This window comes from Phaethon aethereus, assembly GCF_964289735.1.
Source record: "Phaethon aethereus genome assembly, chromosome: 29".
Taxonomy (NCBI): domain Eukaryota; kingdom Metazoa; phylum Chordata; class Aves; order Phaethontiformes; family Phaethontidae; genus Phaethon; species Phaethon aethereus.
In genome coordinates this window covers 3,149,118-3,166,578 of record NC_138605.1, presented here as the reverse complement: position 1 = coordinate 3,166,578, position 17,461 = coordinate 3,149,118, and the positions used below count along the sequence as shown (strand labels likewise).

The following is a 17,461-nucleotide window of genomic DNA, read 5'->3' as shown; positions in this document are numbered from 1 at the left end:
GTGCGGCCCCGGAGCAGGAGTGCCCCGGCCCCGCGCCACGACGGGCCGCGGTCCCTTTAAAAGGCGGTGCGTTCCGCGCGGCGGAGGGGGCGGTGCCGCCGCTGACATCACGCGGGGCCGGGAGCACCTGCGCCGCCGCCCGGCTCCGCCACCGGCACCGGCAGCGCACCGGGCCGGGCGGGCGCCGCCGCCCCCAGGTACGCAGCGCGCGGGACGGGCCCCGGAGACGGGGACATCTCCCACCGGGCTCCCCGGCTCTGGACCGGGAGCCCCCACCGGACCGGGCCTCCGCGCCCCCGCACCGGGCAGGGATTCCCCCCCCCCGCCCCGCGGCCGGCCCCTCCTCGCTGGGGCCCCTGTCCCCCCTCCCGCCGCCCCGGCACCCGGAGGCGCCCCCGGCCCCTGCGAGCGCGGCCCGGCCGGTGCCGCGTGACGTCACCGGGGCTCCCGGGGCCGGGGCAGCCCGGCGGTGGGGGGTGGGCGCACACCGGTGTCCCCGCGGCCGCGCCGAGCCGGGGCCCGCTGGGGTCCCGGCCCCGGCCCACGGCCGCCCCTGCCTCGCGCGGCGCCGCCGTTCTCCCGGGTCGGGCCGGGGCCGCGGGGGGCGGCGAGAGGGGGAGCGGGGGGGACCCGGGGAGGGGGCGGCCCCGCGTGGGGATTCCCCCCGCCCTGACCCCACCGGGGGCGGGGATCCCCTCCCACGTGGGCGCGCGACCCGCCCCCGGTGACGCGCGGCGCCGCTCCCGGTGACGCCACCGCGGCGGCGGTGACGTGTGCGCGGGGGGCGGGACTGGGACCGCCCGGCGGCGCGCGGCGCTTCCTGCCCTGCGCCGCTGTCGGTGCGCTCGGCGCGGCGGGCCCGGGGCGCTGCGGCCCGGCCCGGCCCGGCCCGGTCCGGTCCGCGCGAGTGGGCCGCGCCATGCGCAGCCGCGTCCCGCCCCGCGCCGCCTGAGCCGGGCCCGGGGCGCCCGCCGGGCCCGCGCCGCCGCCTGCAGGTGCGGAGTCGGGGGGCGGGGGGTAACGGGCCGCGGCGGCCGGTAACGGCCGTGGGGGCGGCGGCTGGGGAGGGGGGCGGCCCTGGTGAGACCAACCGCGCTGTCCCGACCTCGGTGAGACTCCCTCCACGCTCCTCCCGGTGCCCGGCGAGACCCCCCCCTCCTTACCGGTCCCCGGCGAGCGCCCCGCTCCCCCCCCTCCCCTCCGCTGCCAGTGCGGCGGCCGGGCCCGGCCCCGCGCGGAGCCCAGGCCCTCGGCCCCGGTGGCCGGTGCGCTTCCCCCCGCCGCTTTCCCGGCCCGGACGCAGGAGGGAGCTCCCGGCCACTGTCGTCCCCCCCGATCTGCCCGCCCCCCCCCGCCCCCGTTCGGTTCCGCCGCCCCCTCCCGGCCCGAGACCCCGTGCGGCGGCGGGTGGGGGCGGGGCGCTCCCCCCGAGACCCGGCGGGGGGCCTGCGTGCGCGGGGGGGGGGGTGTCCTTGCCGCAGGGACTGGGGCCTCCCCCCGCATCCACCCCCCCCGGCCGCGACACCGCGGCCGGGGGTCCGGTCCCAGGGCCGCGTCCCTCCGTGTCCGTGCCCGCCCCGCCGCGGACCGGGGCCGGGAAATGGCAGCCGGTTGCTGCGTCTCGTTGTTTTTGAAACGTCCTTTTTAATCAGGTCGCGTCTCACTCCCGCGGCCTCCCGGTGCTGCCGGGCCTGGGGGGGCCGCTGGGCCGGGGGCCTTGCTCCCTGCGGCGGGAACGCTGCCAGCTCAGCGTCGCTGGCCGCCCCCAGGTCCCCAGCCCTGGACCCCCGGCTGCGGCTGCCCGGTGTCCCCCGCCGGCACTCGCAGCCGTGGGGAGCGCGGTGAGCACAGGCCGGGTGCCGGTGGGTGCTGCCACCGATGCTGGGTTTGGGCTATTAATGCCGGGGCGAGCGGGCGCTGCCACGTCGGCTCTGCCCACTCCGGTGGGATCTGGGGAGCAGCCCCCACGCACCCGCCTTGTCGCTGCTGGTGAGAGCCCGGCCGTGCCGCCAGGCCCAAGGATCCCATCCTGCCGCTGGCGCATCCCTGGAGCCGGCCGCGTCCCTGGCCCTCGCTCTCCTCACCTCGCCCGCTTGCAGCCGGCTCTGGTTACGTGCCGTGGCCCAGTTTGCAGCTCCACGCTCGGTCACGTGCTGCCTGGCGGGGGGAGCGGGGCCGCGGCGGGCAGGAGCCCCAGCCCTGGGCAGGAGGCAGCGGCCTCTGTTCTCACCGCGCCCAGTGCTGGCCAGCCTCCCAGCGATGCCGAGGGCGGCTCCGGCACCCACGGGGCCCAGGGTGTCCCCACACAGGGGCTGGGCCACATTTGTGCCTAAAGCAAGGGTGAGCCGGACCGTGCGGCAGTGCGGCAGCCCCCAGTCCCCATCTGGGGGCAGCCGCTCCCTGCCGCCGGCATGGCCGGTGCTGCCGCAGCTGGAGCATGGCCCCGCGGTTGAGCTGCCCCCAGCCAGCTGGTCTCCCCGCTCCCAGCCCCTCAGCCCTCCCTGGAGTTAATTTCCGTCTTCCCGGCTTTTATTTTCCTCTCACGGCTGTGGCGCTTCTCTCCCGGCCACACTCCCGTGGCCGCCTCCGCTCTGGCCCCCTCCCTGCGCCTGGCGCGCGCCCAGTCCATCCCAGTCTGCCGCCCTGACCTGCGGCTGCCACCTGTCCGGTTCTGGCATGTCCCTTTGCCGCCTCCTCTGACCTCCAAAAGCCGGCAGCGGCGTTCCTGGCCGACGCAACACACGCCGGGCGGGACCGCAAAAGCTTTTTCTTTTTTCAGCCACCCTGGGGCCAGTTTCCCCGCGCCAGCCGGGAGCTCCCGGCTGGGGTCAGGGCAGGGGCTGGGCTGCACCAGCCCCCAGCTCACGGGCGGAGGTGGGGGGTGGCTGCAGGGCCACCCCAGGACATCCAGGAGCGACATGCGTGCGGCAGCCGCGTCACTGCCCATACGGGTTCCTCTGGTGGATGAATCACTGGTGTCCCTGGCTGGCCGGGGGAGAGCTCCGTGGCCCCAGCCAGGGCACCGGCTGATGTGGGCGAGGGCATGATGAAATCCCCGCCTGGGTTTCGACACGGGCTGTGCCATGAGCTGCTGCTGAAGCGCCGCGTCTGCTGAGTGTGTGGTGGCATCGGCCCTTCGGAGAGGTTGGCAAGAGCCGGTGCCACCTTGGCTGATGGCAGGTTCGGCGTGCGTGGCAGGACGGGGAGATGCTGGCCGCGGCAGCCCCATGGGGTGTCCCTGTGGGTCCCCGCCAGCACCGGGGTTCCCATCTCGTCTGCTGGGCTCACGGTGCCGTGGCTTCCCCGCACCATCTGCTTCCTTGCCCCACATGTTGGGACCCCCTTGGGTGGCTGCCGGCCATGCTGGTGGCATGGCAGGGTCCTGTCCTGCGGCTAGCCCCCACCAGGAGCCGTGCTCATGGTTCTGTGGTTTGGAGGGAGTGTGTCTCCTCCCGGGCGGTGAAGGTCACCAGCGGCTCCTGCCTGTCCCTGGGCCGTGCCGAGCCAGCTCTGGGGCTCTGGATCCTGCCGTGCGTGGCTGCCGCGGAGGCGTCCCTGGAGCTGCGCCTGAGGGGGATGGGGCTCAGGTCCCCTCTGGCAGGGGGGATCGCGGCTGCGGAGGGGGCACCGGCTGTCACCGTGGAGGCATTTCTGTGCCGGGAGCGCAGCGTTCCCCAGGGAGCGCCAGGCTGTGCCGGGGCCCTGCAGGGTCTCGGAGCTGCTCTGGGGGGGCCAGAGCCTTGCTGGGAAATGGCCCCCGCGGCTCCGCCAGCTGGGAGCCTCCTGGAGCTCCTGCGGCCTCGCCCCGTGCCGGGGCCATGGGATGGCGGCGCCAAGGAGCTGAGCGCTTGAGTTTAATGCGGGTAGAAGCGCGGGCGGGTGGCAAGCGGGGTTTCTCGGTGACGGCGGTCCCTGGGGATGCTGGAGCGCGGTGATGAGCTGTGCTCACGCAGGTGGTGGCTCGTCCCGCTGGGGCTGCCGGGCCTGGGCCAGCTCGCGGCACAGGCAGCGTCGTCTCTGCTGCGCTGGGGGCCTGGCGACGGGCACCGCGGTCCCGGCGGGCTTTCGCCATCACTCCTCGTCTGCCCCAGTCCCACCGCGTTTCCGTGAGATCTGGGTCAGGAGCTTGCCCTTGGCCTGGGGACCCGGCGCGTCCCGGGCTCCCTGTCACAGGGAGCAGCTCTGCCCCGGCGCGGGAGCAGAGGGTCCCCGCCCTCCCCGCAGGCCTCGGTGGCGGGTGGCAGGGCCGGGCGCTTGCTGTGCTGGCAGCACCAGTCCCCGCCGGCGGTTGACTCTGCTGCCTCTTCTCCCCTCCGCAGAAATGGAAACAAACAACCATTTCAACTTCACTGGCCTTTCCTCCGCACCCGCTGCCTCAGGACCGAAACCCACGCCTGCCTCAGGGGACAGCCCCTTCGCCCACGGCTCCCCGCTCAGCTTCCCCCCGCAAGGGAAAAGTAAGTGTCCCCGTGGGGCCGCGGCAGCGCGGCCGGTGGCAGCTCCCCGCACATGGGGCTGGGGGTCTGCCACGTGCCCACCGTCGCCTTGGCCTAGAAAAGCAGCCGTGCCGGAATGGGGTGTCTGCGTGGATTTGGCTGGTCAGCTGATCCCATGCAGCTCTGCCAAGCGCTCGGCTAATCCCTGGCATCCTGCGGCTCTCAGCCCGATGCCGGCGAAGCCCCACAGTGGGGCTGGTTTCGCTGAGCTGCGCCGGGGGCTCTCGGGTGCGACCGCCCAGCTCTCTCCAGGCACAGGCAGCAGTCGCGCCGGGGCCGGGGGGCACCGGTGGGGCCCGGGGCTCTCTGGCTGCCAGGGCAGGTCATCCGTCTGTCCTCAAACCCTCTCGTCCGCGCTGGCCAGGTCTGCGCGAGGGAGGGTGTCGAGAAATGCCCCCGCGGTGCCGCTGACCCAGCTGTCTCTTCTCTGGCTCCCTCGCAGGTCTGAACGGGGGCATGAATGTCAATGGCTTCTCTACTGTATCTCACCCCAGTACTTCAGGGACCTTCACCCCCAGCTCGCCGCCCGCCGGCACGCCGCCCCTCCGCACCTACGACTGCCTCTGGGACTACGCGCCGTACCCGCCCGCTGGCGCTGGCGGCCTCAAGGACAGCCGCCCAGCCACCCCCCCGCTCTCCAGCCTCGGACAGTTCCCGCTTAATGGCACGGCCGGGGCGTCCCGGCCGGCATCCCCGGGGCACAGCACTAACCTGCGGGGGGCCGGGCAGGAGTTTTGGGGCAATGGCACCCCTGGCCCCATGGGGCTGAACTTCGACTCGCAGGAGCTGTACGACTCCTTCCACGACCAGAGCTTCGAACTGATGCAGAACGGGCCAGCTGGCTTCTACACGGCTGCCCAGGCCTCCCCCATGCTGGGCTCCGGCACCCAGCCCTTCTCGCTGCCACCGGGCCCACCGGAGGAGTCGGGCGCCGGCGAGGGAGATGCTGACGCTGCAGCCAAAGAGATCCCCCCCGCCATTGCGGAGAACGGGGGCGGGCTGGTGGGCAGCATGGAGCTGGAGGAGGCGCAGCCAGGTAGGAGCCCGGTGCGGACGGCAGAGCTCCGGGCTGTGGCACCGCGGCCTGACGGGCGGGTGCTGGATCCCAAGCCGGGACGGTGGAGTTTGGCGTCACGCTCCCTGGAGGGGCCCGGCCCCTACGACCCGCTTGCCCTGTGTCCCAGCCGGGGCTTGGCCTGTCTGTGTTGCGATCTCATTAAACCAGGCTGGGCGCAGCTCGCGGCGTCACCGCCGGCAGAGCCGCGTTCCCCCTGCGCGGGCACGTGCGGGAGCCCCAGGGCAGCTGGGTGCTGGGGGGGGACCGGGGGGAGGCCCGGCAGCCAACCGCCCCGGTGCAGGGAACGGTGGCAGCTTGTGCCCGGTGGCTCCCCGGGGCGGGGATGGCCAGGCCCCGGGCGCTGTCGCCATCGCGTCCCGCTGCCGCAGGGTCTGTTCTCGGTCGGTTGTTCCCTTCAGACTTGAAGATCTGCAGCTACAACGGGTCTGCCCCCGGTGCGGTGCCGCTCGGGCAGCAGGGGCCCGTCCTGGCCCCGGGGGCAGGCGGTGGCTGCCTGGGGGATGCGTCGCCCATGGCCCCTCGGCTGGAGGACGCCCACATCCTCAGCGAAGACCCGCTGGAGCCCTTTGAGTCGCTGGCCAGAGGTAGGGAGGCTGCCGCCCGGCTGGGCCGGGGCGGGTGGGCATCGGGGCCGCGGCCGCCACGTCCCGCTGGCACGGCCGTCCCCTGCGCCGCCCCGGCCCGGCTGCTGCCTGTGCCCGGGGAGGCGGGGCCGGGCCCCTCTCCGTCCCCGCTGGGCGGCGGGCCCCGCCGCGCCGCCGTCCCTCCAGCCGTGCCCGGGCTGTTACTCAGCGCCTGAACTTCCGCGCGGGGGAGCGCGGCCGCCGCCACGGCCATTTTGGGCTCCTGCGCTTCCCAGAGGAGGGGGCGTGGCTGGGGGCGCCCGAACCCCTTAACCCCTTTTCTGCCGGCGCCTTTTTGGCCGGGGTTGGGGGGGGGGCCGGCCGCCCCCCGTGCCCACTGTGCGCGGCCGCCCCTCGGGAGCAGAGATGTGGGTCTGCGTGCCCCCAGCCCAGGTCCTGCTGCTCACCCTGCCCCCCCCAGACCCCGGCACCGGGGACCTCTACGCGATGGACGACTCGCAGCTGGTGAGCGACAGGTCTCCCCTGGAGGAGCCCCCCGACCTGCCCGGCCTGCGCTGCGCCGCCAGCCCCCCCCTCCACGCCGCCGGCCCCTTCGGCCTGCTGCCCGCCAGCCCCCCGCCCGCCCCGCTGCTCGCCGGCCCCGGCTCGCCGCCTGCCCTGCACGGTACGCGCTGCACCAGCATGGGCCAGTGCCCCCCAGCCAGCCGCTCGCCCCCCGCGCCAGCTGGCCCCCGTGGCTGGCGGGGGTGGGCCACCCTGCCGGCCTCCTGCCTCCGCGCCGGGCGCAGCACCTTTGTGTCCGGGCGGAGGAGGGACCCCGCGCGTGCCAGCGCCTGCGCCGGGGTGCCGCGGCGGTGCTGGCGGGGAGCCCGCGGGAGAACGGTGCCCCGGGCCGGGCAGCTGCCCCTGGCTGGGTGCGAGCCCCCGCGGGGGGTCTGCTCCACGCTGCGGGTGGCCCTGGCCAGCTCGGGGAGGGGATGCGCGGCCACGTGCCCCCCTCGGACGGGCGGCGGCTGTCTGGTGTCGCGGGTGGAGCGGGAAGGCGGCCGCGCTCCGTGGTGACGTCCCTGACCTTGGCTCCGCAGGCGGCAGCGTCAGCCTGAAAAGCAGCAGCCACCTGGGGCCGGAGGAGTCGGGGTCCCTGGAGCTTGACCCTCCGCTGGAGCCAGAGTCCCCGGCCCTGTCCGCGGAGGAGGAGGAGGAGGAGGAGGAAGAGGCCGCTGACAGCTGCCCAGAGACTTCGGCCGCGCCAGAAGGAGAGAGCGAGGCCGCCCCGCTGAGCGCCTCGGCAGCAGGTAAGGCCCAGAGCCCCCGTGGGAGCCCCTCTCCTGCCAGCGCGCCCAAGCCCAGCGTCCCGTCCCCTCTCGCAGGTGATGTCCCGCGCCGGCGCATCGCCACCCAGGAGGAGGTGCGCTTTCCCCTGCAGCACGGGTACGTGGCGCCGTCCCCCTCCCTTCGCCCTGCGCCGCGCCCGCCCCGCGGCACCGGGCTGAAGCTCCTTGTGCCCAGGTGGAGGCGGGAGGTGCGGATCAAGAAGGGGAACCACCGCTGGCAGGGCGAGACCTGGTACTACGGGCCCTGCGGGAAGAGGATGAAGCAGTTCCCGGAGGTGATCAAGGTACGGTCCCCAGGGAGAGCGGGCTGGGGACCGACCCGGGGTCCTGGGTCGCCACAGGCTCCCTGGCTCTGCCAGAGCCCCCGACTGTAGCAGGCGCTCACCGCTGTGAGCCGGGAGCCATGGCGCCCGGAGCGCTGAGACCCCCTCATGGCCTTTCTCCTCCCCCAGTACCTGAGCAGGAACGTGGTACAGGACGTCCGGCGCGAGCACTTCAGCTTCAGCCCCCGCATGCCGGTGGGAGACTTCTATGAGGAGCGAGACACACCAGAGGTGGGTCTGGGGGCAGCTGAGCCACCTTGTCCCCTCCTGCGACGCGGTGCTGCGGGAGGTGACCCAGGTTTGTGCCGCAGGGTCTGCAGTGGGTGAAGCTGAGCCCCGAGGAAATCCCCTCGCGCATCCAGGCCATCACGGGCAAGCGCGGACGGCCCCGCAATGCCGAGAAGGCCAAGCCCAAGGAGCCGCCGGCTGCGAAGCGTGGCCGGGGCCGGCCTCCCAAGGTCAAGATGGTTGACTTGCTGAGCAAGACAGACGCGCGGCTGCTGAAGAGGCTGGAAGCCCAAGGTACCCCCTCCCCGCCCCCACCGGCTCGGCGCAGCTGGTGCAGCCCCTCGCAGCCTGGCTCTGGCGGGACCCCAACAGCCAGCCCGTTGCCACCCTCCCTCTCTGCTCTCGCAGAGGTGCTCAGCGACGAGGACAAGCTGAAAATGAGCAAAATCAAGAAAAAAATGAGGCGGAAGGTACGAGCGGCTGCGTGGGGGTTGGGGTGGCTGTGGGGCCCCTCCAGGTCTGGGGTAGGGGCTTCCCTGGTGCAGGAAGGCCACCAAGTCCCTGAGCTGGTCTTGCCCCTTCCAGGCCAAGAACAAACAGAAGCAGGAAGCCAAAGCCCCCAGGGCGAAGGAGACCAAGAAGAAGTCCAAGGTGAGTCCGCAGGGTACAAGGGGGCCGGGGAGGGGGCAGGAGATGGAGCCGCTCCCCCGCACGTCCTGGGCTCTGTCCTCAGGCCAAGGAGAAGAAGGGCAAACCGGAGAAAGGCAAGGACAAAGCACGGCCCAAGGAGAAGAAGGGCAAAGGGGCTCGGAAGGCGGACAAGGGCCTGCTGGCCCAGCGGCGCCTGGAGGAGCGGCGGCGGCAGCAGCTCATCCTGGAGGAGATGAAGAAGCCCACGGAGGACATGTGCCTGGGGGACCACCAGGTAGGCTGGGGCAGGTGGGGCTTGGCTGGGCCGAGCTGGTGAGCCGGCAACCTGCCCGGTGTCTCGCCAGCCCTGACTGCCCCTTCTCCTTCCCTGCAGCCCCTGCCAGCCTTCTCCCGCATCCCGGGCCTCGTCCTGCCCAGCCGCGCCTTCTCCAACTGCCTGACGGTCGTGGAGTTCCTCCAGAGCTACGGCAAGGTCCTGGGCTTCGACCCGGCCAAGGACGTGCCCAGCCTGTCCGCACTGCAGGAGGGGCTGCTGGGGGTGGGCGACAGCGCGGGTGAGGTGCAGGACCTGCTGGTGCGGCTGCTGCAGGCTGCGCTCTACGACCCCGGGCTGCCGCCCTACTGCCAGGTGAGCCTGTCCCCTGTCCCCTTCCCCAGCCAGCTCGGGGGGGTCGGTGCCCACGAGGCCCCGGCTGCTGCAGGCTCGGCGCAAGGGAGCCCGGATTTGGGAGGTGCCGCTCTTGCTGCGGCCTCCTGCACCCTGTCCCTGTGCCCGGCCGGCCCCCGGCAGCCCTCGGGGCGCTCCCGCATCTGTCCTGCACCCCTGGGCTTGTTCCTGCCCGAGCACGGGTTCCTGGCCCTGGTTTTCCCATCCGTGGGGTGCTGGCATCCTCCCCTCCGTGTTTTTTCCCCTCCTGGCAAAACCCCCGGTGGGGCAGGAGGGGTCTCACCAGCCTCATCTCTGCTCTGCCAAGTCCCTGAAGATCCTGGGGGAAAAGGTGTCGGAGATCAGCCTGAACCGTGACACCGTCTCCGAGATCCTGCGCTGCTTCCTGACGGCATACGGGGCGGGCGAGGACCTGTGCGACGGGCTGCGGACCAAGCCCTTCCAGGCACTGCCCCCGGAGAAGAAAGCCGCCATCCTGGCCTTCCTGGTGAACGAGCTCAACAGCAGCGCGCTCATCATCAAGTGAGCGCGGGTGGGGGGCTCGACTGATCCCGGCCCCTCGTGCCTGCGGGCACGGCGCAGGCAGCGCGGGCCCCTCTCCGTGCCGGGAGAGCCGCGCGCCGCAGCCAGTCCCCGTCTCCTTGCAGCGAGATCGACAAGACCCTGGAGAACATGTCCAGCTACAGGAAGAACAAGTGGATCATCGAGGGCCGGCTGCGCAGGTGGGCGGCTGGGGGCTGCCCGCGGCTCCTGCTGCCCGCGCCCGCTTGGGCCGGGCCCCACTTGTGGCCTCTGCACCTTCCCCTGCACACCCTGGGGTGGGGGGACCTGGGGGGCCCCTCCAGCGCTGCCGTGTAACCGCGTGCGTCAGCCTGCGGGGGAGCCCGGGGCGGGGGGGGTGGGCAGCGGGGGGCCGGCAGCGGACGCCTGTGCTGTGTCTCGGCAGGTTGAAGGTTGCCCTGGCCAAGAAGACGGGCCGTCCCGAGTCAGAGATCACGGGCCTGGAGGACGGGCGGCGCCGGCGCAGCTCCCGCCTGACGGAGGAGACGGGCCTGGAGATGGAGGAGGAGGAGGAGAGCCGTGGACGGAAATCCCGCAGGGAGGAGGAGGTGGGGTGGCCGCGGGGTCCGCTGCTGGGGGTGGGGTCTCTTCAGGGGTCTCTTCCCTGCCCGCCCGCCCACGCTTCCCTGACAGATCCCGTCCCTTCCCCAGGCTGACACGTCTGCGTCCAGCATCCCTGAGCTCGAGAGGCAGATCGAGAAGCTGGCCAAGGTGAGCGGGCGGTGGAGGGCTGGGGGTTCGGACCCCTCTGCGGGGCCCGTCACTGCCCTGTGCTCTCCCCACAGAGGCAGATGTTCTTCCGCAAGAAGCTGCTCCATTCCTCACAGACGCTGCGAGCGGCTTCTCTGGGCCAGGACCGGTACCGGCGGCGGTACTGGGTCCTGCCGCACCTGGGCGGCATCTTCGTCGAAGGCGCGGAGGGTGAGCTGGGAAGGGGCTGCGGAGGTGGGGATCTCCCGTCCGGGAGAGAACCCCGCACCTCACCTCCTCCTGCCCTCGCAGTGGCTGAGCCGGCGCCCCAGGAGCCCCCGGAGGAGAAGGCGTCCCCCCACGTCTCCCCAGTGAAGGAGGAGCCGGTGGACGTGCCCATTCCCAGCCGGACAAACTGCACGGCCTCGCGCTCCCGTGGGCGGCCCCGGAAGAGCAAAGAGGAGCTGTCGCAGCACTGCGGCCCCAGACCCCCCCCCGTCAACGGGGTCCTGGAGGAGCCGGTGCCTCTGGGGCAGAGCCAGCACGACCTCAGCCAGTCCGCCTTCCTCTCCTGGCTGAGCCAGACGCAGTCGTCCCTGCTCAAGGACTCCGTCCTCACCCCGGACAGCAGCCCTGGCAAGGGGGACACGGGGCTCCCGCCGCTCGAGGCCCCGTCGGACCCCGCAGAGGAGGAAGAGGAGGAGAGCGCCCCGGAGGCTGCGGAAAAGCGAGGGCCCTGGTTCAACCTGCTGCCCCGGACGCCCTGCGACAACCGAGCCCCCCTCGCTACCTCCTCCACCGAGCCCTCGCCACGAGCCGCCGCGCAGCCCCGCGGCCAGCCCCGCGGCGAGCTGCCCAAGGGCTCAGCCAGGCAGGTACGTGCTCAGGGCGGGGGGGCTGCGCCCAGCACTTCCACCCCGGCGTGCGGGGACCACGTGGTGGGGGAGCCTCCCTGGGAGGCTGAGGGGAGCAGGGTGGGACCCTCCGTCTGGGCACTGGACACCCCGGGGCTGGGGGACGCTGTCCCCATGGTGGCACGCCGGGAGCTCGAACCCGCTGCCCCCAACCCTCCTGGCCAAGCCAAACAGCCACGGGGCCGGGGGGCTGTGGGTTCAGGGGCCGGGGGGGCCATGGGGTCGGGGGCTGAGGAGCCCTTCGGACACGCTCCATCCCCACCAGCTGAACGGCCTCCCCACGGACGACCCCACGGCTCCCCTGCTTGCTTCCACGCCGGTGCACGCTGGCGCCAGGGCCCACGGCGCCTGCCCCAGGAGCCGGGGCAGCCTGGAGAGGCTCCAGGACCTGCCGGGGCAGCCCAAGCGCCGAGGGCGGCCTCCTACCAAATTCTTCAAGCAGATTGAACAGAAGTACTTGACCCAGCTGACGGAGCAGCCTGTTCCCCCTGGTGAGAGCCCAGCCCTGGGACCCCCGGCGCCCCCGGCACGGGGGCTGCGGCTGCCCCCGGCGGGGTGCTGAGCGCTGCGGTGCTGCCTTGCAGAGATGCAGAGCGGCTGGTGGTGGCTGCAGGACCCCGAGGAGCTGGAGGCGGTGGCTCGCGCGCTGCACCCGCGGGGCATCCGCGAGAAGGCGCTGCACAAGCACCTCACCAAGCACAAGGACTTCCTGCGGGAGGTCTGCCTGCGCGCCACCACGGGTAAGGGCTGCCCGCGTGGGCCGGCGTGGGGGGCCGCTGCCTGCCCCCCTGCTGAGCCCACCCTCCGCCCCCAGACCCCATCTTCCACCTGCGCCCCGAGGCGGCTGGAGCCGCTGTGTCTCGGGAAGCCCTGGCCCAGTGGTCCGTGATGGAGAGAGCCTATGAGACCGACCTCGCCGTCCTGCAGTGGGTGGAGGAGCTGGAGCAGCGCGTGCTGATGGCGGACCTGCAGATCCGGGTAGGGGCCGGGCGCCGCGGCGGCCTCGGCCGGGCGCCGCGGTGCGGTGGCCTTGGCCTGGCGCCCACCCCCAGCCTCTCTCCTCTCGCAGGGCTGGACGTGCCCCGGCCCCGACTCCACGCGGGACGACCTGCAGTACTGCGAGCACAAGGTGGAGCCCCTGGAAGACATCACCGTCCGGAGCCGGCGGGACGGGCTGCCGCTGTGGCGGGAGCGCACCAACCCCCTGGACCTGGCGGTGCTGCGGCTGGCGGCGCTGGAGCAGAACGTGGAGCGGCGCTACCTGAAGGAGCCGCTCTGGCCCCTGCACGAGGTGGTGGTGGAGAAGGCCGTGCTGAGCAGCCCCGAGGAGCTGAGCCTGGGCCCCACCGAGATGTGAGCCCCGCGTCCCCCGGCCGCGCCTCCGGGACGCGAGGAGCCGCGGCTGAGCACCTCCTTCCCGCTGCAGAGCCTACGAGATCACGCCCCGGGTCCGGACGTGGCGGCAGACGCTGGAGCGGTGCCGCAGCGCGGCCCAGGTCTCCCTCTGCATCTACCAGCTGGAGAAGTCCATCGCCTGGGAGAAGTCGGTCAACAGAGTGGTGAGAGCTCGTGCCGCGCCGCCGGGCGGGAGGGACAGAGGTGCCTGCCCGGGCCGGGCGCCCTGGGGTGGCGGGGACCCCTGCGGCGGCACGGCTGAGCCCCCCGCCCTGCAGACCTGCCTGGTGTGCCGGCGCGGGGACGACGACGAGCACCTGCTGCTGTGTGACGGCTGCGACCGCGGCTGCCACCTCTACTGCCACCGGCCCAAGATGACGGAGGTGCCCGAGGGCGACTGGTTCTGCTCCGTCTGCGTCTCCCGGGTAGGTGGCGGCGGCCCCCCACCCGCCAGGACCAGCAGCGACCCCGGGCTCCAGCAGTGACCCCCATCCCTTCCCCACAGGCCGGGGAGTACCGGGACCCCATCTCGCCCCGGCGAGGCAAGAAGCGGAAACGGGGACGTCTCTTCGCGGGGAGCCTCGTGGAGGAGGAGGAGAGCCCGCGGCGCCGGCCAGCCTCGCGCCGCCGCGAAGGGCTGCCCGTGCCCCGCTACGCGGGCGAGGGGCTGTCCCCCGCCAAGCGGAGGGGCGCGACGCTGCGGAGCCAGCCCAGTGACCTGACCTTCTGCGAGTGAGTGGGGCCGTGGGGCGGGGGGGGCCAGGGCCGCGTCTCGGGGGGCTCCTGCTGACCCTGCCGCCCCCCCCCCGCCCCAGGATCATCCTGATGGAGATGGAGTCGCACGAGGATGCCTGGCCCTTCCTGGAGCCCGTCAACCCCCGCCTGGTCCCCGGCTACCGCAAGATCATCAAGAACCCCATGGACTTCGCCACCATGCGCACGCGGCTGCTGCGGGGCGGGTGAGCGGACGCGTCCCGGGTGGGGCGGGGGTCCCTCCTGGGGATGCGGGTCCCTCGGGGGCCGGCGCGGTACCCGGCCGCCGCCAACCGCCCTCCCGCCCGCAGGTACTCGAGCTCGGAGGAGTTTGCGGCCGACGCCATGCTGGTGTTCGACAACTGCCAGACCTTCAACGAGGACGACTCGGACGTGGGCAAGGCCGGGCACGCCATGCGCAAGTTCTTCGAGAGCCGGTGGGAGGAGTTTTATCAGGGAAAACACGCTACTAACCCGTGAGCGGGGCGGGCCGGCGCCCCCCCGCCTGTCCAGGCACGGGGTCCCCCCGCGCCCCCCAAGAACTGACTCCTCTGGAGCTGATCTCGCTGCCTGCTGATCCCGTGCGGGGGCCCCCCCGGCCGGCGCGAACGGGCCCCCGCCCCGCGGCGGGTGCCCGCGGCCCCTTCCCGCTGCCCGGACCCCCCACCCCAGCACCACAAACTCACAGACTGTGTAAGCCAAAAAGAAAAAAAAAAGAGGTGTTTTTTTCTTTCTTTCTTTTAAATTTTATTTTCGAATTAAGAACAGAAGCAGCCCCCTCACCCCCCCGCCCATCGAGGGAAGCGAATCCTCCCCGCTGGGAATATTTAATAATAGCAATAGTTCGTAGTGAATGTGTCCGAGCACTCCTGTGCAGCGTCTACATGCATTAACGGCCAGTAAAGTGGACTTAGCCCCCCGCCCCGCCTCGCCGCCCCGGCCGGGACCCCCCGCCCGCGCAGACACTTTACAGGGAGGGGGGCCCCGGCGCAGCCCCCGCTGCCCTCGGACCCCCTGCCCGCGGCCGGGGCGGGCGCTGGCCCCTCCCCACCTGGCTCCAGGGACCAAACTGGGGAGGGCGGGGGGGCCCCGGCTGCCCCTTTCCCTGCCTCTACGTCTCAGGAAGAGCCCGGCCCCCCCCTCCCCAGCACGTGGACCCCCGGGGCTGGGCCGGGGTCCTGGCCGCCCCCACGCCCCCGACCGGGATCCCTCAGGGACGCTACTGCAGGCCCCGGGGGGGGGCCCGGCCCCCGCCCCCCGCCCCCCCAACATGGACTTGAAGCCTCAGGCGGGTGTTTGCCCCCCCCAGACCCCTGCTGGGTCACGAGGGGTTGCACTGGGTAGGGAGGGGCCCCCCCCGGCTGGCGGGGGCCCAAGCTGGGGCAGGGGTGTCCCCCCCTGCCCCCGGGTCCCCCCCACACGGTGGGCAGTCAGGGAGGGGGCCAGGCCCCCCCCGGCCCCCCCAGCCAGGATATTACGGGTACTCGCTCTGGGGGTTCGGCGGCTAGCGGGGCTGTGGGGGGGCCCTGGGCGCGTCCCCCCCGGCCCCACAGAGCACTGAAAACAACTCACCTACCTGGGCAGGGGGGGCCCCGGCCGCGCCCCCCGCCCCCCCATCTCTCAAAGTAGCCTTTTTTCTATCAGATAACCTCAGAAACTTTTTATTTTATTTTATTTTTTTGCTTTGAAATAAGAGGTGGATTTGAAGTCTATTTGAACTGACTTTATATTACGCATAAATATTTATATTTTATCTAAATAACTGCGCTGTAACAAACTTTTTTTGTGGTTTGTTTTTTAGTAATGTTTCGGATCCGTCAGGTTGTTTTCCGTCGTGGGAAAGTTTTCGGGAGTCTCCGTATCGTTCTCGTGTTCGTTCAGTTGAAGTTCCACGCCCCTCGGCCCCCCCAGTTTGACACCCCTCTACCCCCACACCCCCAAAGGCCCCCCGGGGCAGGGAGGGGCCAGGGCCGTTTCTCTTTGCCCTCCCCAGCCCCGCTGCCCCCCCAGCCAGGGGCTGCGGCCTCACCGGGAGCATCGTGCCCCTCCGGGCTGCAGCCCCTTCCAGCCCCCGGCCGCCTTTTCTATAACCAGCCGTGTCGTTTTAGTGACTTTTTGATAATGTACAGGTTTTGTGAATTTAAATTTATTTCTTTCTATATTTTTAGGACCAATCTCATTTTTAATAAGGCTCAGAGGAGCACAGGCAGCTCTCGCCCTCCTCGCCGTTGCCTGTCGATGTCCCCACGAGCTGTAGGACCCCGCGTGTCGCGTTCCAGAATAAACGACTCACGTTTGATAGACACACGCTGGTCCGAGCCCTCTGTGGGAGCGGGGGCGGCGGGGGGATGCTGTGGGGGACCCTGAGCTGGGGGGGCCTGCGAGGACCCCCTCCCTCTTCCCCCCACCTGCGCACGACAGAGGCATTTGCTTTTCTTGCCTTTTTATTTAAAAACAAAAAAAAAAAACAACCTCGAAGGGGGGGAGCTGTCGGGGGGCGAGCGCGGAAGCAGGAGGAAGAAATACAAAACTAGAAACCTCTCGAGATTTTAAAAAAAAGCAACTTAAAAACCTGTACAAAATGCGCTACGTATAAATTAAAGGGGGGCAGGAGGGGGCCGGGGGGCCTCGGCTTCTCCTCTGCAGCTTGGGCCCCCAAGGCTGGTGGGACTCCGATGCTCAACCCCCCCAGCAGCGGGATGGGGGCTCAGCACGGGGGTCCCAGCATGCCCTCAGCCCCCCAGGGGGGCCATCTGCGGGCCTCCCTCTTTGGTTCCTTCCTTGGGGGGGCCCGTGCCCCCCGACCAAAGGGGCCGTGCCCGGGGGTGGGGGGGCGGGCAGTAGCAGCAACGGGAGAGGTGGGTGATGGCTGGAAACCGGGGGGGTGGCGTCACCCCAGGCGGGGGCGAAGGGCCGCAGCCCCCTGCCCACCCCAGGCCTGGGCTGAGCATACACCGAGCTGTGGGGTGAGGTAGATGTGTGGCTGGGGGTCTCCGCTACCCCGGGGGGGGCCCTCGGCCCCGGGGGGGGGACACTGGGGGGCCCCACTGCCCCGGGGGGGCTGGGGACTCCGCTGTGCTGGGGGGCTGGAAGAACCAGGAGGCCCTGGGCAGAGCTGTCGTGGGGGGGCACGGCTGGCCCCGGAGCTGGAAGCAAGTGGGGGGCTGCCCCCACTATGGGGAGGGACGAACGGACGGAGAGACCCCCGGCGTGGGGTCGCGAAGCCGAGGGGGCCAGGGCAGCTCAGCCCCCCTGCGACTCCCTCAATCTTTGGTTGCAAGAGCCGCCCCGTGGGACCCTCGACCATGGTTGCACGGCGGCAGCGCAGGGGCGGGGGCCGTGGCACCCCCGGGCGCGGGGACTCTAAAGTGCCTGGTTGACCCTCGGGGCGCCCGTGGAAGCGGGGGGGGGGGGTTATTGCACTTGTCCTGCCCCCCCCAGGCCGGGGGGGGGGCGGGGGCAGCATGCAGAGCCCCGGCCCGTGCCCAGGGGGGCAGGAATGGCTGCGGCGGGGGGGGGGCAGCACCCCCGGCCCTGCGGGGGGGCTGGTGCCCGGGGACTGGACCGCGCAGGGAGGGCAGGGGGTCCACCATCGCCCCCCCGAGCTGGGGGCACCGGCCAGACCAGGCTGCAGAAGGCACAGGGGGCACCGCGGCTGGGGGGGCTGGCGGGGCCCTGGAAGCACGAGGGGGGCAGCCGGGGACCCCCGGCCCCCCCGGGGCGCTGTTCATCATCTTTTCTTTTTTTTTTTTTTCCTTTTAGTTTTTTAGAAAATGCAGGAGGAAAA

General features: G+C 71.9%; 1 protein-coding gene across 1 annotated transcript; it reads left to right on the top strand.

The window, feature by feature from the left end:
* Positions 1 to 4,321: 4,321 nt before the first annotated feature.
* Positions 4,322 to 15,764, top strand: BAZ2A (bromodomain adjacent to zinc finger domain 2A; the record flags this gene model as incomplete). The annotated part of the gene is given in 33 exon segments (XM_082011919.1): positions 4,322 to 4,457; positions 4,939 to 5,532; positions 5,973 to 6,158; positions 6,619 to 6,822; positions 7,244 to 7,453; positions 7,529 to 7,589; positions 7,668 to 7,776; positions 7,945 to 8,046; positions 8,127 to 8,337; positions 8,452 to 8,513; positions 8,629 to 8,694; positions 8,777 to 8,968; positions 9,068 to 9,322; positions 9,669 to 9,883; positions 10,009 to 10,083; positions 10,308 to 10,470; positions 10,574 to 10,633; positions 10,708 to 10,843; positions 10,925 to 11,487; positions 11,792 to 12,017; positions 12,111 to 12,266; positions 12,341 to 12,504; positions 12,596 to 12,879; positions 12,953 to 13,085; positions 13,200 to 13,346; positions 13,427 to 13,653; positions 13,737 to 13,880; positions 13,986 to 14,111; positions 15,476 to 15,578; positions 15,580 to 15,594; positions 15,596 to 15,676; positions 15,679 to 15,742; positions 15,745 to 15,764. Coding segments are annotated over 33 exon segments (5,490 nt in total).
* Between the last annotated feature and the right edge of the window lie 1,697 nt (positions 15,765 to 17,461).